The sequence below is a fragment of the Microcebus murinus genome, chromosome 17 (genome assembly GCF_040939455.1).
Source record: "Microcebus murinus isolate Inina chromosome 17, M.murinus_Inina_mat1.0, whole genome shotgun sequence".
Classification (NCBI taxonomy): domain Eukaryota; kingdom Metazoa; phylum Chordata; class Mammalia; order Primates; family Cheirogaleidae; genus Microcebus; species Microcebus murinus.
The window spans coordinates 36644060-36669000 of record NC_134120.1 but is presented as its reverse complement, the minus strand read 5'-3'; the positions used below and the strand labels follow the sequence as shown (position 1 = coordinate 36669000).

The following is a 24941-nucleotide window of genomic DNA, read 5'->3' as shown; positions in this document are numbered from 1 at the left end:
AGGACCTTCTATAAATCTCTAGAGTTTTCTGTGCAAATATCTTCTCTCTGATACTCTGTCCTGTAAATTATAGTTGCCTTATTCAAACCCTCAGTTCCATCTGCTCAAGTCACAGAACCTGCTGGGTTCTGCCTCCATTCCTGACACTTGTACAGTGATATGTAAACTCCCTCCAGGCAGTACGATGAGATAACTATAGGATTCACTTCGTTTCATATCTTTGTGGGATTATTGTCATTCATTAATTGATGTCCAATGCCTTGAAAACTGCTGTTTCATGTATTTTGTTGTTTCGGACAGGAGGGTAAATATGACCACAATTATTCATTTTGGCTGGAAGTGGATGTTTAATCCAGTTTCATTTACTTTCAGTAGTATTTTTTCCCCAACACTAACAATTGCTCTCAGAAATTGAGATGATGTGGATGTGTGGAACTCCACTGTGGGAGCCCCTTACAACCTCTGCTGGTAAAGTTTAGAAATGGGACCAATTTAACAGGTAAGGTTAAACCTTAGAAAATTTTTTTATTAGTGCTTCTGGGAAAATATTAGAGACAAAAATTAAATTATAATACTTAGCTATAATTGTGATCAATGTAGAATTTTAGATTTCTATATCTGATAACTTTTTCCATGGTATAGCTGAATACCTTTCCCATAATTTCAATTACTGATAATATGCTAATAACTCCTAAAATATTGATTCTAGCACACAAGTATCTCCTAAGCACAAGTCCCAACACCTACATCTCTCTAGAATTCCATTATGTAAAAAACCTCAATTCCCTTCCATTCCAAACTTGAAATCAGCTCTATCACAGCTAACACCTTTCCTTTCCTTCTGAATTACTTACAAAAATGTTCTCATACCTTTACAAATTTGTATACAATTTTGTATATAATTTTGTATTTACAAATTTGTATATAATTTTGCATTCAACTGGGATAACTTTCCTATATTCAGCCCTTACAAAAATGACTCTTTGTTCCCTAAAGATCATAGAAATCTTGGTGCTTATTAGTTTAATCAATCTGTGAATATCCCATGCATTTTCCTAATTCCTTATGAATTCTTGATGTACTTATATCCTCATTGTTCCCTCTACTTACTATATAGCTCCATTCTCTACTGCATTGGTTCTATTTGTGTATCATTTTCCTACATTGAGTGTGCCATCCCTATGCCCCACCATGTCAGCCCTGCCAAATAATTTATCTCCTTTCATCAATTTTCACAGTAAAGACCACACTGAAGGTTTTGTGTATGGCAACAGAAATGACTAACGGATCTGAGGCTGAGGTAATGGTGGTGGATTACATTATCACGATACATAGTATGTATTAGATATCTTTGTTTTCATACTATTCCTTAGCTATTTCTGACAACTTGGGCTCCAGCTTTCTACCATATTTTTCCATTACCTCACTCTGCCACTGAGAAATTTTCTACTATTTTCCCATACACAGCAATTCAACAGTTAATTGTGAAAGTTTTGTCTATTGCACACCCTTCCCAAGTTGTCTGCCAAGATATTCTAATCTAAAACAGCCTCTGCTTAGAGAAATTTCATGTTATGTCTTATAATTTCTTCCTTTTCTTAAGTTCATAAAACTGGAAATATATGTCTTAAATCATTGCAATTTTTAAGTTATTATTGATATTATTATGACAATCTATTGTCACGTAAAAGAGACTGAGGGAAATCAAATGCACTTCAATATACCTAAAATTCATAGCTAAAAATAATTTATTTTATTTATTTAAAATTTTTGTTTTAGAAAACTGTGCTTTCTTTGAATGGGCAACATAACCATTTTTTCCTATGGTGAAAGAAAAAATCAGAGTTGATGAAAAATAGAGCAATTGGTTAACATGAATTCATTAACATGAATTCAGCTTTATGATTTTGTGACTTAATTCCTAAATGAAGATCCAACCAAAATGTTGCACACATGGTGAATGAGACCAGTTACTTTATTTAAAAATATGATGGAGCCACTGTAATAAAGTAGAAAATCAATTGTTATATATAAGACATCTGAAGAAACATGAAAGATTTATTTCTTAATTAAAGAATGGTTCATGGGTTGCATACATGTTAGAAAGAAAACTGGTACCATTTTGTACAAAATCAAAAAGTTATCTTTGGCAATTCGGAGGTGATTTTAATAAAATAAATATATAAAATTTTAATAACATAAGCAGATATGTAAGAATTGTTGCGAAATTAGTAGGAATAGAGCTAAAGTTTTCAGGCACATGGTATCTACCTAACTTGGGCTTTAGTGGTACTTAAGATTTGGCAGAGGTAAAAGAACTTGACAATGCACTCAATACCATCAAATCTTTAAGTAAAATCTCAAAGTTGCATCAAGAGTATCTTGCACATTGAAAATTGACATGAAGTTCCTTAATTGCTGTTTTACAAATAATTAAGCTTATATGTATTAGCAACTTTTAATAATTATATTTCTTGATATCCTTCAGAGATTATTTACAACATTATAAAATAAATTTCTGATGTATTATTCAAAGGAATTTAAATTTTAAAGGAAACTTATATAGTATCATTGGGACAAACAAAGTTTAGCTAAATATGTTAGAATTAGCTATTATAGAAATAAAAATTCTTTGCTGTATGGCAAATATCTGAAAGTATCACTATCTGAATTGTTGCCAGAATATAAGATATCCAACTAATATACCTTAAAGCAGCTTTAATAAAATGATTCATTGTTTTTAGTGTTTATTTTTGCTTTAGTACCTCTGTAAAGCCAGCACATTTCTGTTATAGATTTTTGCTATTTCCACTGTGGGATTATTATCTCTGTAAGTACTGCAGCTTTATTTGTTTTATCAAAAGAAAAAAATAGTCTGCAAAATTAGATTTATTAATCTGGCCAGTAGCAATTGTTTTACAATCCATTTATAGATTTATTCTTTTTAATTTGGTTAATACATATATTAAACTATGCTCGAAGGCAATTTGCTAGTATATGATCTTACAGAAATTATTCTGCCTTGTGGGATAATCTGGAGATATCATAGGACATACCCTTTATTATATATTTAACAGTTTAACTGGTTACATTCAAAATTTTCTGCACCTATCCATCGGCTTGGCTGGTTAAGCCACAGTGGTAATGAATGGGCTTTAGCCCAAAACTACAGGCTTGATCTCTCTGGGCAACAAATAATATTTCTTATAGAGAAAAGCTATATTATGTCTACAGACTTCTTCAATATCTAGGGCTCTCTTGCAAATACAGCCTGTGTGTGCCTTTCCATTGGTGAACTGTGATCTCTCTTAATAATAATAATAATATAGGACAGATATTAATCTCATTCCTTAACTCATATTTGTCACCAGAAATAAGTTGATCACATGGCCCAACGTAAAAATGGTGAACCAAATACCCTTTTAGAAATACTGCATTTAATAACAAAAGAATTAGAGACCCTTTTGGCTCATACACTTCTACATATTTTTTCTTCTTTTCTCTTTTAAGACAATGCAGTGACACAGTTTTTCATTGTTAATTTCTGCAGCCTTAACATTGTTTTTCCAATGGACTCCTTTATTTTTGCTTTCTGAAGTTTTGTTATTGTATATTCACTTATATAAATAATGAGGTCCTGAATAAATGATTGAATGATTTATTCATTCTTTTCTGATCCTGAATAATTGATAACAGAAGTTTTCTTTCCATTCAAATTTCTAGAAATGTCAATTCATCGGCTTTCTTTTGCACATATCTCATGACTTTTTGGATTTACACAATTTCTTGAGTTGTCTGCCTTATAGGCAGACTAGGAACAGGAAAATTAATACACAAGAGATCTCTCAAATATGGTTTAAAAAAAAAGATTGTCCCTACTTTCCTTAAAAAATCCACTGCCTCCAGGGCATGACCTACAAAAAAAATTTCTTCAAGTGTGAATAAATGGAATCTGATATTTCTCCTAACACTGCCCTGGTTTATTTGTCCATTAATTAATTCAGTACCAGAATATTTCCTGGATACTATCTCAGGTAATCCTTTGATAGAACCACCCATTTTATTCATCAAATATTTATAGAGAACCTATTAAAATGTATGCCCTCTGAGCACTCTACAGGGTATAATGCTGAATAAATCCTGAGCCCTGCCCACAATGATTCCAGAGGCTCCTGAAGAAGACTTTATATATCATATGAGCATATGTGCATGCTGCAGGGATATATCATATAAATGCCATTTATACAAATTCGACATGTGTATTAAACAATATGCGTTTTACATTGTATTTGGCTCTTTGGGGAATATAAAGCTAAATGTGGCATTGTTTTTATAGTTCTAATCCATCTAGGGAAACGAAATTGGAGCTGCTGTGCTTTAGTACAATTATCATGATAGAAGTATGAAAAAAAAAATCTCTGCAAACACCGAGGCAAGAAGGACATTTTTACTGTTTATGAGACACGCGAGTGGAGGGTGCAGAGATAACTGGGAGGTAGTGATGGGACATGACTCCAAAAGAACAGGAAGCAGCATCAGACAGTGCCCAGGAGGGAAAGAGACATACTTTATCTCTTTCCCTTAACTCAGTAGTGTTCAACGAATATTTGTTTAACAAAAAAGGAAGGAAGGAAGAAAAGATTGAATGGTAAATGATAATAGTTTGGATATCTGATTCCTATAAAATCTCACATTGAAATTTGATGCCGAATGCTGGAGGTGGGGCTAAGAGGGAAGTATTTGGGACATGGGGGCAAATTCCTCATGAAGGGCTGGGTGCCCATGGCAATGAGTCAGTTCTTGCTCTATTAGTTCACGAGAGACCTGATTGTTTAAAAGAGCATGGCACCTCCCCTCTCTCTTGCTCACGCTCTCGCCATGTGACATTCCTGCTCCCGCTTTGCCTTGTGCCTTGATTGGAAGCTCCCCAAAAGCCTCATCAAAAACAGATGCTGGCGCCATGCTTCCTGCAGTCTGCAGAACTGTGAGCCAAATAAACCTCTTTTCTTTATAAATTACCAACCTCAGGTATTCCTTGATAGCAATGCAAAATGGACAATCACAGTAAAGGGCAGTGTTTTGTTGAATTTTCAAGCCAGGATTTATGGAGAGGTAAAAGATACATCTATGTGAGGAACTAAATGCCACATCCAGTTAAAGAAAAGTCTTGCTATTTTCACTCCTTTCTTATTTCTCAAATACGTTTCTCTGTCTCCAGTGGCATTCCATCATGTCAGGCTGCCAGTTGTCTGAACTGAATTATCGCAAGAGCGCCCTGATCAATCTCTTCACCTCCAGTCATGAAACTACTCATTTCCCACCAACCTTCTACTTTCCACATATCAACCAAAGAACATTTTATAAAACTCCAATGTTATTATCTCCCTCTTTTTCTTTATACTCATTAATTCCCACTTCTCTCCTTCTACTCCAATATCCTCGGGATACAGTCCAAACTTCTTTTCATGCCACACAACTACCTGCAAGATTTGGCTCCTGTAACTCTCTATGCTTCATCTATAGCTATAGCCCAATTGCACTCTGTAGGAGCCATACATTAATATTTTAATTTCAGTTATGTGCAAGGTTCTTTCAGGTCTAGGTCTTGCTACTTTCTTTGCCCTTTGTCTGGAAACTGTTCCTACCTCTGTCTTTGACCTTGTTATTGCATTTATCATACTATATTGACATTGCCTCTTAACTTGTCTTTTCTATGACAGACTAGATTTTTTTCTTAAGAGCAGGAATTGGATCTGGTTCATCCTTATATCTACAGTGTCTACACAGATAATTGAGAAGTAGTCATTAAATGAATAAAAAATTTCTATTTTTCATACATACACACATACCTATGTATTCTCCCAGATCTTTGCCATGTCTCAGCATTTTCAGGATTTTTAGAAACAATTTTTGTTTGTCTATTACTTGGTAAACTCATTGTTTATCTCACTTTACCCTTGTAATTTGTGTCCTGTGAATTTGCTGGTTGATTTCTATTCACATTTTCTTAGTTCTATAATCTCTTTTGGTCAACAGGAATTTGTAGAAGTTTTCATTATCTTAAGATATTCCCTAATAGGTGCTACTTAACTATATAGTTTCTATTCTGTGTTCTAATAAAAGGCTTATATTATCATTTTGCCTCAGGTGTCTTTCTTTTATCCATTTGCTAGCCATCAAAGTCCATTCCTGTTGTATACTTAAAAGGTCTTTTTTTTTTAAATAATTGCCTATAAATTGTACTGTTTTACACAATTTTTTTCCCTTTGCTTTGCCTGAAAACCAAAGTTAGGTATATTCTTGTACTTTTTTGTTTTTTAATTTCTGCAAACATTTTTAAATGAGAAAGAGCAAAGAACAATCAGAATGTTTCTGTTTAATGAAGCCAGATGTATGGGAAAGAATTTTAATAGCTCAGATGCTGGCCATCTTTATATTTCTTTGCATGCCTGATATTTATTTATGTGTATGGTAAATTTGAATATATTTTGGTGGACTTTTAAAATAAATTTTAAACAAATTATTCAAAGTTTTACATTTATTAAGAAATACGGCATAAACTATTTTCTGTCATAATGATTTAAGTCTGGATAATATGTCAAATGGCATAATGCAATTGAACAACCACTAGTTTAACAGATGCTATGATAGTGGCAATGTTTTCCATAATAAGTTAAAAAGATATACAGTGAAATCCACAAACTTCAGGTTTACTATAGAGAAGTCATTTTGCCTTTGCCTTTTCTCCCATCTAATAATAAAACTAAAATCACTGCTCTAAATTAGTGGCTTTGGGAAGTTCTTGAAGAAAAATAGCCATACATCATGTAGCAAGATTGCTAACATTCCAGGCTAAATTTGCAAATGCCTAGATAAAAATTACACATTTGTTCTAGACAATTATTTTTAATACATACTCTACAAATGAAAGAAATACACCTCAAAGATACATGCTGTGGTTTGAATCACCCCAAAATACACATGTTGAAATCCTAACCTGCTGTGATGGTGTTAAGAGGTGGGACCTTTGAAAGGTGATTAGGTCATGAGGGTGGAACCCTCATGAATGTAATTAGTGTCATTATAAAAGAGTCCCAAGGGAGGTCCTTGGCCCCTTCCACCATGTGAGGATACAATGAGAAGGCACCCTCCCTAGGTGCTACATCTGCTGGTACCTTGATCTGGACTTCCCAGCCTCAGGATCTTTGTGAAACAAATTTCTTTCTTGCTCTTTTTTTGAAACAGAGTCTTACCCTCTTGACCTTGGTAGAATGAAGTGACATTATCATACATAGCTCACTACAACCTCAAACTCCCGTGCTCAGCTCAGGTGATCCTCCGTCAGCCTCCCGAGTAGCTGAGACTACAGGCGTGTGCCATGACACCTAGCTAATTTTTCTCTATGTTTAATAGAGATGGAGGTCTTGCTTTTGCTTAGGCTGGTCTCGAACTCTTGAGCTCAAGCAATCCTCCCACCTTGGCCTCCCAGAGTGCTAGGATTACAGGTGTGAGCCACTGTGCCTGGTCCAAATGTTTGTTTTTTATAAGCCAAACAGTCTATAGTATTTTGTTGGAGCAGCCAGAACAGACTCTAAGGCAATACACAAACTTTTTGCTATAGTTGTAGACACTGATGACCACCATCTTGAAACCTTTTTCTCATAGTTTTGGTTATATAGTACTTAATTTTTATCCTAACTCTTGGGCTCCTCTGTTTTCTCCTTTGATCAATGACATGCTCCTCTCTAATTGAACCTAGGGGCTTACTAACAGTACTTGCTTTATTCCTCAGATTTTCTCTTTATTTTTTTAACTACCTCAAAGTTCATTCACTTTTACGACTTCACAATCTGACCACAAAACTTGTTGCCCTGACCCTTCTCAGTCATCTACCTGCCAACCAGCATTTCAGTTTCTCAGGGGTTATCTCTATATAGGATCCTACTCTTTCATTAAGCTATGTGCAACCTCAACAGGACTCTTCACTTCCCTTGAAGCAAGGACCTTACCAATTTTCCTTATGTTGGTTATCCTTAGCTACAAAGCTTAGGATCATTTTATTGTTGTGGCTGTTCACCTATATCTGAATGAGTTGGTGCTTTTAATAAGTCAGTGAAATCTTGCCTCTGAAATGTTGATTGTTTCTCCCTTCTCTGTTTTCTTTGCTGGTATTCTTGTACAGAATCTTATAATTGTGGACCTACTTTTCTTTATAGTAACTTCTTGGCTCAATTTTCTAAATATTTCCACTGAAAATGTAGCCTGGAGAGATGAATTAGCTTTTTAAGGTGCCATTTGTATCCTATAATTCTCTTAAAATGACTATTCACTATGAACTGCATCCAGCTTCTGCTCCTTTTTCCAACTTTCATTGTCTTCCACAATAAATCTGCCCTCCCCAATCCCCCACCATTCTCTCTCTCATCTTATCATAAACACTGTGAGGCAGCATGTTCCATCTGGTGTCGTCTGGACTGGGGATTTAAAAACATGGGATCTAAACCTGGCTCTACCACATATAAGCCAATTCACAGAGGATGGTTCACTTATGCTCTTTGACAGTTAATTTATCTGTAAAATAGAACTAACAAAATCTTCTTTTTCAGGGTTATTTGTGAGGGCCAAATTAGAATAAACACAAATTGAAAATATAAAGTGCTGTAGATTGAAGAGCCAATGCAATGATACTGGAACTCACTGTAGACCCCTGGATTGGTCTGTATTGGTACAGTGCAGCTTCCTGTATATCTTCACAAATAGTACAGAATATTACTGACAAGGCATGTGAGATGAGTAACTCCTTCATCATAATATTTGAAAGATTTTTCCCCCTATCTGAACTTGCATAAGGTAAAGAAAAGATAAAGGGGGAGAGGAACATGAGAAAGCTTTTCTGTAGGATCATTTGTATTTAGAATCTTTAAGAATAAATATTTCTAAAGAAGGAAGGAAAGCTAAAAGGAGAGAGAAGAGATGAGATAAAAAAAAAAAAAGCAGCAGTTTTGATACAGTAAAGATAAAATTTTCTAATCCAATGCCAGCACTGCATTTTGACTTTTGAATGAATCAGCTAGCTGAGAACTTTTTGATCCAAAACAGGGAAAGATGCCAGCTGGCAACTCGACAGGCTAAATGCTGAGATTCTCCTCGTTGTACAAAAAGGTTTTAATAAGAACATGCATTTAATTCATTACAGAAGGAGCAAGGAGGGATATGATGATGCAGTCTTGTGGTATTTGCTAGAAATCGTATGTTTAAAGGCCTAGGAGATGAAAATTTTGACATATATGAGCAATTTTGATTTCATGCTTTGCTCACTGCACTGCAGATGTTTTTATTTGTTTGTCTGTTTGTTTGCTTTTTGCATCCAAAATGATGTGATGTTAACGTGGCAGGAGAATGTAGGATCAGTTCTGGAAAATGAAACTGTCTTGCTGCAAACGGTGTGGGTAACATCTACAGGCATTTGTAGCTGGAAAAGTATAGGTCAGGCACAAGTGATGTGGAATTTGAATGTCCTAAAGTACAATTTGTGACTATCGGGGAGCCTTGCCCTCATCATTAACTCATTTTTGCCTATTTACTTAATGCTTCAAATCAATTTTAGCAACATTAGGATCTAAGAATATCGAATGTCATGTGGTAGGTTTTGTAAGAAATACGCCCAACCGAGTAAATCAGGATATAGGAGAATGCTGCACATTTCATAAATTTCTACTACGCAGTCAAGTTTTCATTCTGGTAGGTCATTTGATTCTCTGCAGGTGGCTATGCCTGCCTCCGAAGAGAGAGCCCCGAATCACATGTCACACAAATGAAATGCGATTATCTTTGTGGGTAGCATTGTATGATTTGGAACAAGTCTTTAGGTCTAATATAAAGATCCTTCAAATAAATCATCCAGCTAAGCTTCTGTGGCCCCAAACTCCTAATTTAAAAATGTTGATAAATGAAGTACCTCTTTAGTTAATAAATGAAGTATCTCTTTAGTTATCCTTTGTCAGCAACATTCATTTTAATGGAAAGTGAGTTTACAGGGTTACATGATTGAACTACTGAGCCAAGTCAGTGTTGGCAAATGATGGGCTAAATTATTGATGTTACACACTAATGAATTCTGATGAGAAATAAAACACAGACATTACGTTTCAAGTGGTTCATAATTATTTTTGTACTTTAAAAGCAATTTTATTCTTTTTCCAAATCATACTGGTTCTGTAAAACAAAAACATAGTTAGTGATTATAGTAAAATTATTGAGTTTGTGGCAAAAATAATGCTCTTGCAAGTTTTCATTTCTGTGAAGATAATGTTATTCACACTAGGTTTCTGATTTCCTTACATACTTCTGGGAAAAGATAATTAAATTAAATGTCTAAATTTTAAAACCAGTGTCTTTAAATAAGATAATCTGCTTTGTAACCATAGTTAGCATTCCAATAGATGCGTTTATAATGTATGATATGTCTATCAACACATTTACTGCAGCTGTGTTGAAATACAGCTTGTATTCAATTCAAGTAATGCCAAATACAGAGGGACTTCCATGAAGCAGGTTTGTTTTGGAAGAGAAATTACCTTCAAATGTGTGATACTGAATGAAGTATGTACTATAAAATCATCAATGTCTGACAAAGTCAGGGCAATAATTGAAGTACGTTTGTATCCAGCTAAGGGCACAAAGAGGTCGATACATTCTGTAATGTTATGACAATTTCCTTTAATATTTTCTTATGACTTAACTGTCCCAAACTGAGGTCTTAATTCTGTGAGCCCATGGCCTTCTGTTTTGCTTAGGGTTGATTTACAGGAGACTGACTCAGACCAAGGGTCAATCTAAAGAGATCACAGCCTGATTTTTATTAAGAGGGATAAAGGGTAGAAATCACAGTTGATGAGGTGTTAGTCCAAAGATTCATCACTTGCTGGTCATGAGTCTTTGGAGAAGAAACTCAGCTCTCTGTAGCTCAGTTATCAGACTCCCCAAATCCAGTAATGGGTTCTCCTATCAGAGAGGGTTGTTATAATTAGCAAACCAGATATTCGTGAAACTGAAACCTGCTATGTAAATGTAAGGTAAATGTATTTCTTATATTTGCCTGGACTCCAGTTCATTTTAGGGAGATCATAAGAATTAGTTTGGAAAATAATCCCTTCACCAACTGAAGGATGTGCAGGGGAAATGAATGAGAAAAGTTTTCAACTTGACGTTTGGTCAAGTCTGATTGATTCCCCCTAACAACAGTATGTGCAGATTCTTACGAGAATGAAAATCTAAAGGTAAAACCTCATATGTTTAAGAGATACATGAGATTGTGTCAGGTTGAGGTAGGATATGTAGTGCCTTGTACTTTATTTCTCACTTGGCATATATTTCATATGAAACAAAAATAAAAACTGAGACTTGTTTATCTTAACTCTGTAACATACCATTCCCACATTAAATTTTACTGAATTTCTCTATTTTCATAATTTTCAATTTATGTATGATCTATGACAAACGTGGCACCATTTATGATAACAAGGCTGCTTGAAATTTCATCTTTTTTGAATTTTCCTTTAAAATTTTATCCTCATTTTTTTCTCCCTATTATAACTGTACTGTTCATTGTTTTACAATCTTGATACTTTTAGATGAAAAATCATGTGTCTGAGTTAATCTCACATCAAAGCAGCATCATTATATAATGATGATGCTAAGTTGTATGAAAAATACCTATTGGATATGCTCCATTAGTCACTAATTTTCAAACTTAAAGTTCTGTCTTTGAAAAACTCCTCTCCCCCACACAATTGACAAGGCTCCTCCACTTGAAAAATGTACTGCTGGCATAAAGTGATTCTAAAAAAAAAATAAAAATGCTGGGTTTTTTGGTTGTTGTTAAGTCTAAGAAAAAAAAATCAGAAGACATAAAATTTATATCTTTGTAATAAAAATAATCAGAAATATGCTTACTGTATTTCAAAATCAAAAGGAGGAATGCATTTTGGTTTAATATATTATTTAACAGAATAAAGGGAGTAGATAATTTAATTCATGGAATTTAATATTGGCAAACGTTTTATTAGTCTCCTGGAGCTACATCATATTGACGTATGTGTAAAATGAATGTATTTTCACCTTAGACATCGATATTTGAATTTAGGTTCTGCTTTGTTTATCTTCAAATGGAAGGAAAATAGGTGATGCAATGCTAACATTGCTACTCACAGGCACTGGTGAACATTGTCAGACAGAATGTTCTGGATATTTTGAGAGTGAAAGAGTCAGATGACCGATACCATAAGCAATGAACAAAAACCAAAGAACTGGAGAGTAAAGGGTTAGAAATACAGTCAGTGGAAACCACTCTTAGATGAAATAGGAAATAGGATTATAGAGTTGGGGTAGGGCAACTTAAATATACTCTTAAATATACTCAAAGACAGGATTTGGCAACAAAGTCAACATATGAAAGTAATAAAGACTTGGTTACATTAACAGTCTAGAAAAATGTCGTACATTCATTTATACAACTTTTTTATCAGTACACTCCAAGGTGCTATCCTTGGTTTTATATGCGAAATGCTAAGTTAGGTGCTAATGAAGCAATAGAGATGCACCCTAAGGTGGGCCCACTGGAGATCTGGTCCTGATCACTTCTCTGATGTCATTTTACATTATTCTATATCCATGCCCTATGCTCCACTCATACAAGTCCTCTAATTTTACCCTAAGGAAACTATTCAGCTTGCTGCTCCTTGGAGCATCAGTTTCATCATAGGGGATTAATCTTGCATGATCTTTCTTAATTCTGTTCAAAATATTTTCTGATTTTCTTTATAATTCATGTTTTTGACTGACAAGATATCTGTAAGTGTGTAATTTAATTCCCAAATATTTGAAGGATTTTTCAAATATCTTTTAATTATTCTTTTCTTATGATTCCACTGTGGACAAAAAATCCACTTTACTATTTCAAACATTTTAAATTTATTAAGACTTGTTCAGTAACCCAGCATATGGTCTATATTTGGAAATATATACATGTTAATGTGCACTTGAGAATAATGCATATTGAACTATCTTGGGATGGACTGTTCTATAAATGTTGATTAGGTCAAGTTGGTGGATAGTTTTCTTCAAGTCTTCCATTTTCTTACTGATTTCCTGTCTTCATGTGCTATCAATTCCTGAGAGAGGAGTATTAAAATTTCAAACTATAATCATGCATTTTAAAATTTCTACTTTAAGTTTCCTCAGTATTTTCTTTATGTATTTTGAAACTTTGTATTATAATGGATGCATACACCTTTAGGATTGTTATATGTGTTTGATGAATTATGAATTCATTCTTTCCTTTTATGAAATGACACTCTCTATTCCTGGTAATATTTCTAGTTGTGAGATTTAATTTATCTGATAGTAATATATCCTTGACAACAATATTATGCTTAGTGTTGCATGGTATGTCTATTTCCATCCTTAAAACTTTCAACCTGTCTGTTCATTTTTGTTATCATTTATGGACAATATAAAGTTGAGTCTAGTATGTTATCTAATATAACTATATTTATTTTTTAACTGGTGTTTTTAGTCCATTCATGTTTAATATAATGCTTGGATTTATGTCTATCAATTTACTATTTTTCTCCAATTTGTCTCTTTTTTATTTCTATTTTTCCTTTTCTGCCTTTTCTCAGGTTAATCAAATAATTCTTAGTATTCCATGTTAATTTCTTCTGTTGGCTCTTTTCATTTGTAAAGGAGGGATTACAATATGCATCCTTCACTTAGCCTCCATGTAGTCAATATCATACCATTTTATGTTACATTTAAGAGTAGCAAAACAATAATTTATTTATCCTTCCATCTTTTATGCTTTTGTTTTCATTTATTTGCATTTATATATGTTATAAATCCTACACTACAATTTTATACTTTTTATATTTGTCTTTTTAAATGATTAAGACAGAAGTCTTTTATATTTGCCCATATATTTATAATATTTTTTTGCTCTTCTTTTTTCCTGTAGATCTGAGTTTCCTTCTGTTATTTTTCTTCAAGCTGAATTACTTTTATTTTATTCTTAAATTTTTTAAATTTCAAAATATTATGGGGGTACAAACATGAGGTTACATATATTGCCCTTGCACCCTTTGAGTCATAGTGACAAATGTGCCCATCCCCGGACAGTATGTACTGCACCCATTAGGTGTGAATTTACCCTGAAATACATCTTTTAGCACTTATTGTAATTCATCTCTACTGGTGAACAATTCTCTCCACTTTCATGTATCTAAAATATCTTCATTTTGCTTTTATTTTTGAAAGATATTGTTGCTGGGTAGTTGAATTCTGAGTTGAATATTTTTGTTTTTGTTTTATTCTTTCAGCAGTTTAAGGATATTCTTCTATATCGTCTGTCTTCCACTGTTTCTCATAAGATGTTAGAGGTAACTTTTTAAAACCCTTTCCTCTTGTTGTTTTTAAGATTATCTTTATTTTAGGTTTTTAGGAATTGATTGTAATCTACCTCTGTATGATTTTTGGGGGGTAGAGGACGGAATCTCACTATGTTGCCCAGGCTGGGCTCGAACTCCCATAGTCAGGTGATCCTTCCACCTCAGCATCCTGAGTAACTGGGACTACAGGTGTGCACCACTGTGCCCAGATTAACTGTTATGTCTATATCATTTGGGGGATTTTTGAGTTAATCAGATCTGTAATTCATGCTTTTCACCAAAATGGCCATATTATTTTCATACTTTTTATGTTTTAAGTGTAGTCACGACTGGTAGATGATAAATTAAGTCATGTTAATACTATGAAAAGAAATACCTAAGAAGTGCATGCTGATATTTTAGCACTTGGTTTGGTAACTGAATAGTCAAGAATTATTTACTGAATATTCAGTGCTCTCTTGGAATGTCATACCTAAATTAGTCAACTTGATATTTGTGGCCTTGTTGAAGACCTTACTTTATATTTTGTTTTACATTATTTTCCACTGATATAATCTGATCTCAGCAACAAAACAAAACAAAACAAAACAAAACACACACACACACACACACAGAATTTCCATAGCACAAGTGTTAAAAGCAGGTACCACAGCCAAATTGCCTGGGTTTACAGCTATGTGACCTGGGCAAAATAAGTAATTCTCTCTTTAGTTTTTTCTTCCACAAATGGGAATACTGATAGCACCTCATAGAGTTCTTTGAGAATTACATTCATTTAAATTTATAAAGCACTGAGGACAATGTCTGATCAATAGTAAGGATTAGATAAATTCTTTGTTTAAAAAAAAAAAGAAAGAAAAGAAAAAACAAAATAGGAATGTCTATTCTGTATCCCTGGAATTTATTTTCCAAGTCCCTCATACTCCCTCTTCTTTAAGCTGCTCCCCTTCCTCCATCCCATCCACTGTTCCCCTTCCTCCAATTATATTCAGGTACTCATTGCTGATTTAAGTCCTATTCCTATACAAAGGCATTCCCCTGAATCAGGCCTAAGTATTTCCCTGTACCACCTGGCCAACCATAAAGTTTACTGTCTGTACCTGGTAACACTTAATCATGTGACTAATTGTTCCCTAATATTTTTATATCTACCTCTTCATCCCATCTCTGATACTCCCTGTCTTGCATTTTTATGCTCTACGAATATCAAATTGCTTGTCATTTCCCATATACACCATGCTGTTTTATTCTCATATATCTTTGTTTCCTGTTTCTATAATTCCCTCCCCACTTTTTGTTGATGCCCCCCTCACCTTTCAAGATGTAGTTTAGGAGTTATCCCCTTCAGGAAACTGGCCTTCCATTCTCAGGTTGGGCTAAGTGTCCGTCTTCTTGCCCTCATTTATGTTTACACAATGTATAAGTCTGCCTCCTCTCTGAGATTGTAAGCTCTTTAAAGACAGAGATTATGTCCTCTACCTTTGGACCCTAAGTGTCTAGCAAAATCCCTTTCATATAGTAGGCACCCCCAAAATATGTTTTGAAATTAATTGATATTCTTCAACTTGGTAGTACTCAGCTTAAGATCAAAGGCCATTATACATATTGTGTGCATTGTATTTGTATTCAATAAATGCAGGATGAATTCTGTATGTTATGGTAATTTACATCATTCTTGTTAGCTAATGCTTCTCAGCATATATTGTATAAAAATATATAGTCTTTCTCCTATCCGTGTTTATATTAAGGTACATTAATATATTTTCTAACATTGTTTCTCTTTACAATTGAATCAAAACTCACAAGTTTTGATATATGATGCTTTTTTTCTATTTTTTAAAAAATGTTCAAGATGTGATAAAATTTCCCATTGTGATTGTAGATTTGTTTAGTTTTCCTTGGATTATAACCAGATCTTACTTTATATAAGGTTATGTTCTCATGTGCATCAAGTTCATGATCGATATGTCTTAAAAGACTATATCTTTTATCAATATTAAATATTCAAATTTGAGTGTTCTAATTCTTTTGCCTTGAAGTATCTTTACTTTTAAAATTTTTATTATTTAAATTTTTTTTTAGAGACAAGATCTCATTCTGTTGCCCAGGCTGGGGTGCAGTGACATGATCGTAGCTAACTGCAACCTCAAATTCTTGGGCTCAAATGATCCTCCCTGCCTTGGCCTCCTGAGTAGCTAGGACTACAGGCACACAGCACCATGCCAAACCAATTATTTTATTTCATTATTTTTTTTTAGAGATGAAGTCTTGCTATGTTGCCCAGGCTGCTCTCAAACTCCTGGCCTCAAGTGATCTTTGCACCTCGGCCTACCAAACTGCTAGGATAACAGACATGAGCCACTGTGCCCAGCCTCTCTCTGTTTTTAAATTAGAATTATTTATTCTTTTTATCCCAAGCCTCTGCCTTCAGTTTCTATCTGTTTGAGGTATATCTCTTCCAAATAACATGGATTTTGCTTTTATGAACAATCTGTAACTTTAAACTATATAATCAAATCAGTTATAGTTATTAGTATCACTAATACATCTGGTCTTATTTTGTACATTTTAATGCTCTTCCTGTACTCCTTCTTGCATTGTGAATTATTCCACTTTTTATGGTATTTTTTTTTTCTCTGTAGTAGTTTCAGGAGTGACAAATTTTATTTCTTTTTTTTTCCTAACTTTATGTAAATAGAATTATATAGAACGTTCTTTTTTTCTTGGGCTAATTTAATTATGTTTGCAAATTTCATACTTTTTTGGTTTTTATTGTTTGACACATTATAAGTGTACATACAAACAATTTGATGTTTCAATACATGCATACATTGTATAGTGAATAAATCAGGGTGGTTAGCATATCCATCACCTCATGCGTTTATCATTTCTTTGTGATGAGAACATTATAAAAACTCTCTTCTGGCTCTTTTGAAATATACAATGTATCATTGTTAATTATAGTTACCCTATTGTGCAATAGAACATCCAAACTTATTCCTTCTAATTGTAATTTCATGCTTGTTGACCAATCCCTCCCTGTCCTTCTTTTCCCTATTTCCTCCTCAGTCTCTGGTAACCACTGTTCTGCTCTCTACTTCTTTGGGATCAATTTTTTTTTAGATTCCACATATAAGAGAGATCACACAGTATTTGTTCTTCTGTGTCTGGCATATTTCACTTAATGTCCTTAATGTGTATATATTCCACATTTTCTTTATCCATTCATCTGTTGTTAGGCATTTAGATTGATTCCAACTCTTGGCTATTATGAATGATGCTGTGATAAACATGGGAGTGCAGATATCTCTTTGGCATACTGATTTCATTTTCTTTGGATATATACCCAGTAGGGGGATTGCTGGATCATATGGTAGTTCTATTTTTAATTTTTTGAGGAATATCCAAACTGTTTCCCATAATGGCTCTACTGATTTACATTTGACAAATTAAAGTTTTTAGACTTACAGTAGACATTCTTAAATTATTGGCAATTATATTTAAATATCTTTTCCATTACTATCTAGAGTTAACCAGTAATATTTAACAGTTTAATGTTATTCTTCAAGCATAATGTCTTTAAATATACATTTTTTTAAATTTCAAAATATTATGTGGTACAAATGTTGAGGTTGCATATATTACCTTTGCACTATCCGAGTCAGAGCTACAAGCGTGCCCATCCCAGACAGTGGGCACCGCACCCATTAGGTGTGAATATACTCATCCCTTCCTTCCCCCTCCCTCCTGACTGATATTCAATGACTGTTACTTAAATATGTGCACATAAGCGTTGGTTAATTAGTACCAATTTGATAGTGAGTACACATGGTGCTTGTTTTTCCATTTTTGTGATACTTCACTTAAAAGAATGGGTTCTGGCATGACCATCCAGGATGATACAAGAGGTGTTAGTTCACCATTGTTTTTGTGGCTGAGTAGTGCTCCAGGGTATACATGTACCATAAATATACATATTTTAAAAGTCCAAACTGCATGTTTTCTATCATTTCTTTTGTTTTTAAAGAATTACATAGATTCAGAGATTTTCTTTTACATCATATTGTTAAGCGATTTTAGATTTTTTTCCTGTGTTTTTTTCCTAACTTTTTAAATTTGCACAATTCTCTTCCAGAAATAGAAAACTAGGCTATATCCATTTATATTTGTATGTATTTATGCATGTGGGGGTTAAAATGATTGAAGATATTATTCCTGTGCCATTAAAATCCCTGGCAGAGCACCCAGTGAATGCTTTTATTAACTTACAGAATAGTAGGCACCTAGACTCAGAAAGAACCTTTGGGGTTATTGCATTTAATCTTAATAAATCAATTCAATAACTTAACAAAATTTTTGTACTTATGTTTCACGAACTGTAATTGGTGCCAGGGAGACAAAGATGAATAAGTAAGACATGTTTTTGGAGTTGAGAAAGCTCACATCCTAGTGGGTGAAAGGCACAGATACATGCACAGATATTTGTGCAAGGAGGTCGTGGGAACATTCCAGGAGCACGGCTCTGCAGAGGTGCCCATTTGCTTCCCTCAATCATGGCAGTAACTTCTTCTCTTACGCACCTGACCTATGTTTGTCTAACTTCTGCCTGAGCCCCGCAGTGCACGTTTGGACAGCAATACTTGTTAGAAGATTTATTCCATTTGAGCCCAGACCCACCTTCAAAAGTCTTTCATCATTTGGTCCCACTGTTGGCTTCTAGAGCTCAACAACATATATACCAGACTTCACTTTCAGTCCTTCATATGTTTGTCCTTCCAAAGCCTTTTCCTTTTATGGGTAAGCACTCCAAATTTTCTATATTTTTCTATCTCTTTGGTCTTTCTTATACTGCTGTTCGTTAGTGTGTCAATATGGCCCTTAAACTATGCTTTCCAAACCTGTGTAAAATATTGCAGATGTACCCAACTTAAGGAAAAGTGCAACGGGACTTGTCATCTCCTTCCAGATGAAACTACTTCTACTTACTCAATCTATTGATCACATTAACATGCTGTAGCTACATCACACTCTTTCATTTGAGTGATTCATTAAAGTTCAGCCTTTTTTTCCAGATAAGATGCCAAAAACATAGATATTAAATATGACAGGATTAAATAAATTAAAAACAAAATATAATAATAAGAAAAAATAAATAATAACAGTGCTTCATATGGACTCTGATATGAGGGTAGGACCTCATATAAAATATGCCATGGATTGTTAGAGTCGAGCAGTCTTATATAATTATGAGAGAGAGCTGGGATATGCCTTTGGTTCCAAGTTTGCAGTAGCTTACTTTGGCTCATATTAAGTTGTGGCCCACTAAAATCCCTATATCTTTTTAATATAAATGGCTCCAAAGTCAAATACACCAATTCTGCACTTCGGTTATAGCCCATCTTATTGGTTTCTGCTTGTTCATGTAGTTCAAAAGCTTATCCAGCCCACCTGGTTTTCTGCTGACTGCAGACCTGCCAGTCATGCCTTTTTGTAGCCCTGAAAGGGATCGCTACAAGTTCAAGCGTAAGAAAACGTTTCCTTTTTCTGTTGAACATTTATTTTGAATTGCTTCTACTCAATATCGATTATATACAGTTTACATTTCAAAAGTTTCATCAAATGATTTTCTCATCAAATAGTTCACTAAAATCTTATGGCAGCATTTTGGTACTACTTTTAAAACATGAAACATTATTTAGACTCCCCAACATTGACACTTAAAGGAATCATGACACTAAGTCGTATGAAAGTGGAGAGCAATAGCATCTGGTCTGTTAAATAATTTTTAGCCATGTTGAATCAAATTGTAAACATTGGTACCTGCAGTCTCACTCCATAAACATATTAAATCACTCTACCATGTTTTCCCTTTAAAAATTGGATATAATAAGTGAAAACGAGATAGACATATATCTTAAAAAGCAACTGAGAATTGAATAGATTTCATTGATGCTATAAATGCCTGAAAGAGCTCAGAATCTTCTAGGAAGGAGGACATGGCAACAGTTAACTGCTGAAAATACGACTGTGGTGTGGGGGTATGTGCAGGGTACCATAGGAGGGCAAGGAAGACAGAACTTAATTCGTCCAGCAGAGAAAGTGTGGGCAAGGACTCGGAAATATTTTGTAGAGAAGATGATTGAGTTAGGTATTTTTTTGATGATTGAGTTAGGATTGGGTTAGGCATTTTTTTAACAGGCAAAGTAAAAAAAGAGTATTGCAGAAACAGGGAAGAGCTAAAACACAGTAGAGGAAGAAGGAGTTAAATAGCAAGTTTCATGATTCATAAGAATTTTGGAGTGGCTTAAACAGACTAAAGGAACTAATGTGGAGAAAGAAGCCGCTGGGAATGTTAGCAGGAGCTGGGGCCCGAAGGTTGTTGTGTACCATGCTGAAGGTTTTAGACTTGATTTTTTTTTGGAAGATTGCACATTTCCACAATTTTATGACATGATTCTAAAAATTACTTTTTCACATTTTTATTAAAGGCCAAAATTGAAATATTCTAAATTGAAGACATCACCAATAGGTATGAAAAGAAATCTCTAATTTATGCTTCTCAAGTTCTCCAAATACGATCCAAGCTTGCTGCTATGTCTCTAGATATTGAGTAGTTGAGTTTTCCTACCTATAACCTTCCTATCTCTTCATTTCCATTGCTATGTAACAGCCATAAGCATAAGTAATTTAAAACCAAGTTTGGTAAAGATTATTGAAGGTTGTGGATAGGAATTCATTTTACTGATCTTCAAAACAGTTTCTAATGACATTCTTAGTATTTGAAAATGCATTATAATTCACAGTATAAATTTATCATTGGTAAGATTTTTAAGAACATTTACATTTGGGCAGAAATATGGATTTTTCTAAGACACTAATTAGAACATGCAGATCGTCTTTGAATATTTAAAAAGGAATCACAGATGATAAACAACCTATAATGTTCTACTTGTTAGCAGACTTCTTAAGGAAAGCAGGATGCTCTTGACTTCTAAAATAATGCAATATTAGTTTGTACATAAATTTCTATTAAATTTACATGTGTCAAGCACTGCCTTTTCAAAACCTTCATTTAACTTTGTCTTATTATTTTTAATATTTTTTGTTTAATCCATTATCAATACATCCTCTATATAAAGCATACACACACACATAAAACTATCAGGAGAAAATATCAAAAATATCAAGCAATACACAAATATCAAAAAATTGACAAGAGTGAAAGTGAAATTTGCAATAGAGTAATAGCTTTGGAAGTGTATGTTTTCATTTTATACATTTTGTAACATTTGAAATAATAAAAAATTAATTTGAAAAAAAATTTAAGTAATATTTAAGTAATATTCTTTACAAGTTAATATTGATTTCTAAAATATATGAGTCTTAAAATAAAGACACTGGATCCACTAAATGTTTTTATAGTAACAAGTAGTAAAATCTCACGTGCATCCATAACTACTGTCACTTTCTAGTCCCAAATTGCTTATTTTTCAAATAAAGTCATCTTGAAATCTGCTCAGGAGGACAAGCCTCTTGGAAAATATAAGGGGGAAAATGATAGTTAAAATAAACATAAGAGGGTTATTTTCACTGAAATAGATTCTGCACAAAAGCAGCACTATTGTCAACATCTTTTAAACAGCTGAAAGGCATCTGCAAAGCCTGAAGATTTGAAAGAATATTATTTATACCAAATGTATTTATAAAAATCTGTTCTGAGGCTTGTGAGAAAAAAGTCCAATCTCCCTTTTCCCCCAAAGTATGCATGGTATATGTGCTAACTTACTGAATTCATCCTTCATGCAATTCCAGTTTATTAAAGAGGTTAAAAATTTATAAAACTCTGATGGGATGTGGTTTTAATGCTTCATCACACTACCCATCATTTGCTTTTCAATCTAGATCAGAATGATCTTTCCTACTTCCCTGCAATCACCTACCTGCACAGCTAATATTTTCTGAACACTCTCCTGAGAGTCTCTCTGGATGCTGGCCAGCTTCATCTCGTTGAAGAGGACCACTAGTTTGAAGTACTCCGGCCACAGCTTGCGCATCCTTTTCTGCAGCTCAGAGAGCTAAAGGCAAGAGGGAGGGGACAAAACACAAGTCAGAGGAGGAGAGGAAATTAATGGCAGTGTTCAAGAAGAATGATGGAGGGAAATATAGAAAGCAGTCAATAGCCCATTCTGCACTGTACGAACCTGACAGGAATTTCACAGTCTCTTGATTTTTCAGCCCACTCATGCGCATTCATCAGAAACCAGTCACATCTGGCCGCCAGGATGGGGGGTTAATTTTCTCTAAATGCCTCAGCAGTTTTGTTCTAGCTGAGGCAAACTCTGTGACTGCAAAGCTGATGAGTAAAATATTTCTACTTCACCCAGTTTAACTCAAAACCGATAGCCTCGGGACATATTGAACCTTTCCTGAAAAAAAATCATCTTTTGAAGCTTTTTTGAATGGCACATCAGGTCAAGCCAAAGTTTAAAAATGCAACTTTGAGACTTTGATCGACACCATCGCTGCTTTTTTTGCTCATAAAGCTTACCATTGCCTGGCAATGTGTGCTTTAGAGCAGGACAAAACTAAAGAGAATTAACTTAGCCATCAACTGCTGAGGGAGAACAATAACAGAGAAGAAATTTCCAGCTAGAACTCCCTATTAATCTTCCTCCTTCTGACCAGGTGACATGGAAACCGCTCACTGCACTAAAGTACGGTGGACACAGTGTTTAGAAGTGACATGTTTAAATGCCAGATCTGTACAGAAAGAGAAAGAATTCTCCTATGGGGTAGGTTAGATCATTTGGAAGTTTATTTTTGTTTCAGCCAAGTTTTTCCAGTTTTATTAATACAAAGCAGGGATTTGTTAGGCTGACAATTATTTGAACTGTGAGAGCAATCTCTTTTATTTTTCAATTTTATTTCAGAGTATTATGGGGGCACAAACGTTTTGGTTATATAAATTGCTTGTTTACAGTTTGAGTCAAACTTATAAATGTGCCCATCACCCAGATAAGGTGCATTGTGCCCATTAGGTGTGAATTCACACATCTAAAGACCCACAAAAATCAGTGGAAGTTTTATCAAGACAATGTGCATTTGCTCTTCAATGATTAGAATAGCCACCACGCCACACAGAATTATTATGAGACATTTTCAAAGGAATAAATCTCATAAAATTAAAGCATTATTTTTTAAATACCCCAAACATTTATATACTACATTCTGTCACTGAAAACTCTTTTGGTTTTTGTTAATGTGGACAATTGCTTATGTCAATTCCTTTTTATCGTATTTTGCAGAATGGAAAAATAAATAAAATTCATATCAAATATTTAATATCAAACAAAACATTTCTTTATACCAGAGGAAAAACTTGCTAAAAATATGGCTATTTTATTTTCTATTTATTGATCTTAGTGATGGTGGGATCCTCTGCAAAACTTCAACAAACAGTGTATGTATAATTTGCAAACTTTTCTGTATGTATGTTTCAATAAAATGGTTTACTTAAAAATGATTATTTTAAATACTTGGTGTTGCATGTGAATTCTTTATCATCGTTATTCTTGTTGTGCATTGTTATAAACAACACATATGTATTTATGTTCAATTCACAGGAAAATGAAGCTTGTATTCTCAGTTAATTGGTTAATTTAGGAAGAAGAAATAATCTTGAAAAATAGATATTTTGGCTTACTAAATGCTGAAATACATTATCCAGAATCAGTTTATGGCCATTTCAGATAATTTAGGCTAGGAAATTAAAGATTAGGTTTACTCTTTGAAAAGAAATTTTGTCAAGCTTTAAAAATATTTTTTTTCCTGTAATATAAGCTAAGTCTGACAGTTAATAGAGCGAGATATGTGGTATCTTGATACACTCATTAAGACATTTGAGGCTGGGTGTGATGGCTCATGCCTGTAATCCTAGCACTCTGGGAGGCTGAGGAGGGTGGATCATTTGAGCTCAGGAGTTTGAGACTAGCCTGAGCAAGAGCAAGACCTCATCTCTACTAAAAATAGAAAGAAATTAGCTGGAAAAAAACCTAAAAAAAAAAAATAAAACCCCGGTATGGTGGCTCATGCCTGTAGTTCCAGCTACTTGGGAGGCTGAGGCAGAAGGATTGCTTGAGCCCAGGAGTTTGAGGTTGCTGTGAGCTAGGCTGACTCCATGGAACTCTAGCCTGGGCAATAGAGTAAGACTCTGTCTCAAAACACACACACACACACACACACACACACACACACACACACACACACGAAAAGACATTTGAAAAATTTAGTTGATTATATATGTTCAAATTACATTGTAAGAGGGGCAAGGGAGGAGTCTAGGTGTTGGGGTTTCAGGAATGATCTACATGAATTAGCACTTGCCCTGTATTACCTAATGTATGCATCAATGATTAAAATGATATTAATTAACTTTGCTTTAACAATAAGGTGCATAGCAGACTTACATAGAAATAAAAAATTACTTCAGTCTGAAAC

At 34.1% G+C, this 24941-nt stretch overlaps 1 protein-coding gene across 2 annotated transcripts in view; it reads right to left on the bottom strand.

Annotated features, from left to right (window-relative positions):
* Positions 1-24941, bottom strand: part of CCDC178 (coiled-coil domain containing 178) — a 428206-nt gene that overhangs the window by 9003 nt on the left and 394262 nt on the right. For both annotated transcript variants that reach the window (XM_012782579.3, XM_012782578.3), the window contains exon 21: positions 22385-22519. In XM_012782579.3, coding sequence (XP_012638033.1) covers positions 22385-22519 — 135 coding nt within the window. The remainder of the gene's footprint in view (positions 1-22384; positions 22520-24941) is intronic.